The 2259-nt window shown below is 38.7% G+C and overlaps 1 protein-coding gene across 1 annotated transcript; it reads right to left on the bottom strand.

Moving 5' to 3' along the window:
• Window positions 1–377: 377 nt before the first annotated feature.
• On the bottom strand, window positions 378–1338 carry LOC104957494 (unconventional myosin-VIIa-like; the record flags this gene model as incomplete). The annotated part of the gene is made up of 3 exons (XM_010785131.1): window positions 378–505; window positions 987–1076; window positions 1162–1338. Coding segments are annotated over 3 exons (395 nt in total), but the record flags the coding sequence as incomplete, so codon positions are not given.
• Window positions 1339–2259: the final 921 nt, after the last annotated feature.

Below are 2259 nucleotides of genomic sequence, written 5' to 3'. Positions count from 1 at the left end.
TGTGTTCAACATGTAAGAAGTAGAAAGTACAGGTATTTGTGTTCAACATGTAAGAAGTAGAAAGTACAGGTATTTGGGTTCAACATGTAAGAAGTAGAAAGTACAGGTATTTGTGTTCAACATGTAAGAAGTAGAAAGTACAGGTATTTGGGTTCAACATGTAAGAAGTAAAAGTTGTCCGAAAAATAAGTCGTGGAGTAAAGTACTGATACCAGAATGTACTTAAGTACAGTAACAAAGTATTTGTACTCCACTACTTCCCACCTCTGCAGGATTTAGAAACACTGCGGCCTCCATGATTTTACACACTAGTCTGGATTTGGTGATGACATTAAAAGGAATTAAAGAAAGTAAATATGCAGTTTCTCTCGGCTCACCTGAGGGCGGGTCTTAAGATGGCGTTCCCGATGATGAAGTGGAGTTTCTCCAGGTTGGAGGTGGGTCTGTCCTCCAGCATGCTGTTCCCCTGCAGGCCGTAATCCCCCTCCGTCAGACGTCTGGTCACCTGAAGCACATTTTAAACAAAGAAAAACGTCTTAATTGATGTGCTCTGAGTAATCACACTGTCCAACGACTGCTGACACTGCTTATGGGGACTCATTGAAGTCTCCCAGGGCAACATCATCATGAAACCAAAACTAGAGAATGTACATTTTACAACATGATTGCCTTTTTTATTGTCTTTAATCCAAAACAAGTGATATCAGTGTGTTGTGTAAGTGCTCCAGTATATGATAACATGTTCAAATATAAAGAACCAGAAGAACATTCAACACGTCTTCATCAGACAGGAGCGTAGGAGAGGAGGGAGTGCATCAAAACATTGGAAATAAAATATGTATTTCCAATAACTTGTTGCCTGATGAAGGTATGACAGCAAAGCAGCTGTTTTTGAAAGTTCGACAGTGTGCAGTTGTTTTTTTGCAAGTACAGAAACAACAACATCTGGTGATAACTATAAAATAACTTGCTGGTTTGAATCTCACCTCCTCAGTGATTTTAGATTTCCTCTTCAGGGTGAGAGACACCAGTTTATGTCTCACACTGTTCCTCTTCTGGCTGTCGATGGCGCTGTTCTGTAGAAACAAACATGGAGTCATTATTACATTATGTATGTTATCCTCAATCTGTAACGCTATCAAAACACCGTGGCCCTCTCACCTCCCCCTCCACCTGCAGCTCCTGCAGCTCTCTCTTGTACGTCCTCTTTCCGAGGGTCTCGTAGATCTTCGTCATGACGGGGATCTTCTCGCTGCCGTCGTTTATCGCCATCTGACTCTTGGGCTCCTGTAAGTCTCCCATGAACCTCAGCACGGTGATCCAGACCGCCAGCGCAGCCTGGAGGACAGGAGGGAGTATATAGATCCTTTACTGAAGTACACGTACTAATACACACTGTGCAGATTTACTGAAGTACACGTACTAATACACACTGTGCAGATTTACTGAAGTACACGTACTAACACACACTGTGCAGATTTACTGAAGTACACGTACTAACACACACTGTGCAGATTTACTGAAGTACACGTACTAACACACACTGTGCAGATTTACTGAAGTACACGTACTTATACACACTCTGTGAAAATACAGCACTACAAGTTAGAGTCATGCAGTCAAAACTGTTCCTTGTGTATTAGTCAATTTATTGAACATGTCAGAAACAAAAACATACAACAATAATATATATATATATATATTCTCTTTTTTTCTCACTCAAATTAATAATTATAACTACGGAAGAGGATTAGGGCCACATTATTTATTTTTTTGGGAGGATTTGAAAAAAATGTTTTTTTTTTGGGCGAAAAAAGTCAGAATTCTGACTTTTTTCTCAGAATTCTGACTTTTTTCTCAGAATTCTGACTTTAATCAGAACTTTAAAAAAACGTTTTTTTTTCAAATCCTCCCAAAAAAAAAATCATGTGGCCCTAATCCTCTTCCGTATATAACAAAGTACAAAAACATAAATAAATTAAAAAAACGATAATAATTCTCAAATAGTCTCTGTCATGTTCAACAGGGGCAAGAAGAAGCGTTTCTGGTCATAGCATAGGGATGCATACCGGTATCCGGTATTACCGAAATACCGGTTACTGGTGGCTACGGTATACCGTACCGAAATCAGATCCGGTTTCGATACTTTAAAAAAATAAAAAAAAATTTGAAAAAAAATTTTGATGTATTTTTCATTGTTTGTTCAATACTAGAAAGGTAAAAGTCCAACAAATGAACTGTGATGGGATTTGTTTTCTC

The sequence above is a fragment of the Notothenia coriiceps genome, unplaced genomic scaffold, assembly GCF_000735185.1.
Source record: "Notothenia coriiceps isolate Sejong01 unplaced genomic scaffold, NC01 NC01_scaffold00027165, whole genome shotgun sequence".
In the NCBI taxonomy this organism is placed as follows: Eukaryota; Metazoa; Chordata; class Actinopteri; order Perciformes; family Nototheniidae; genus Notothenia; species Notothenia coriiceps.
Note: the sequence above shows the minus strand (reverse complement) of the source record. Positions and strands in the feature narration are given on the sequence as shown.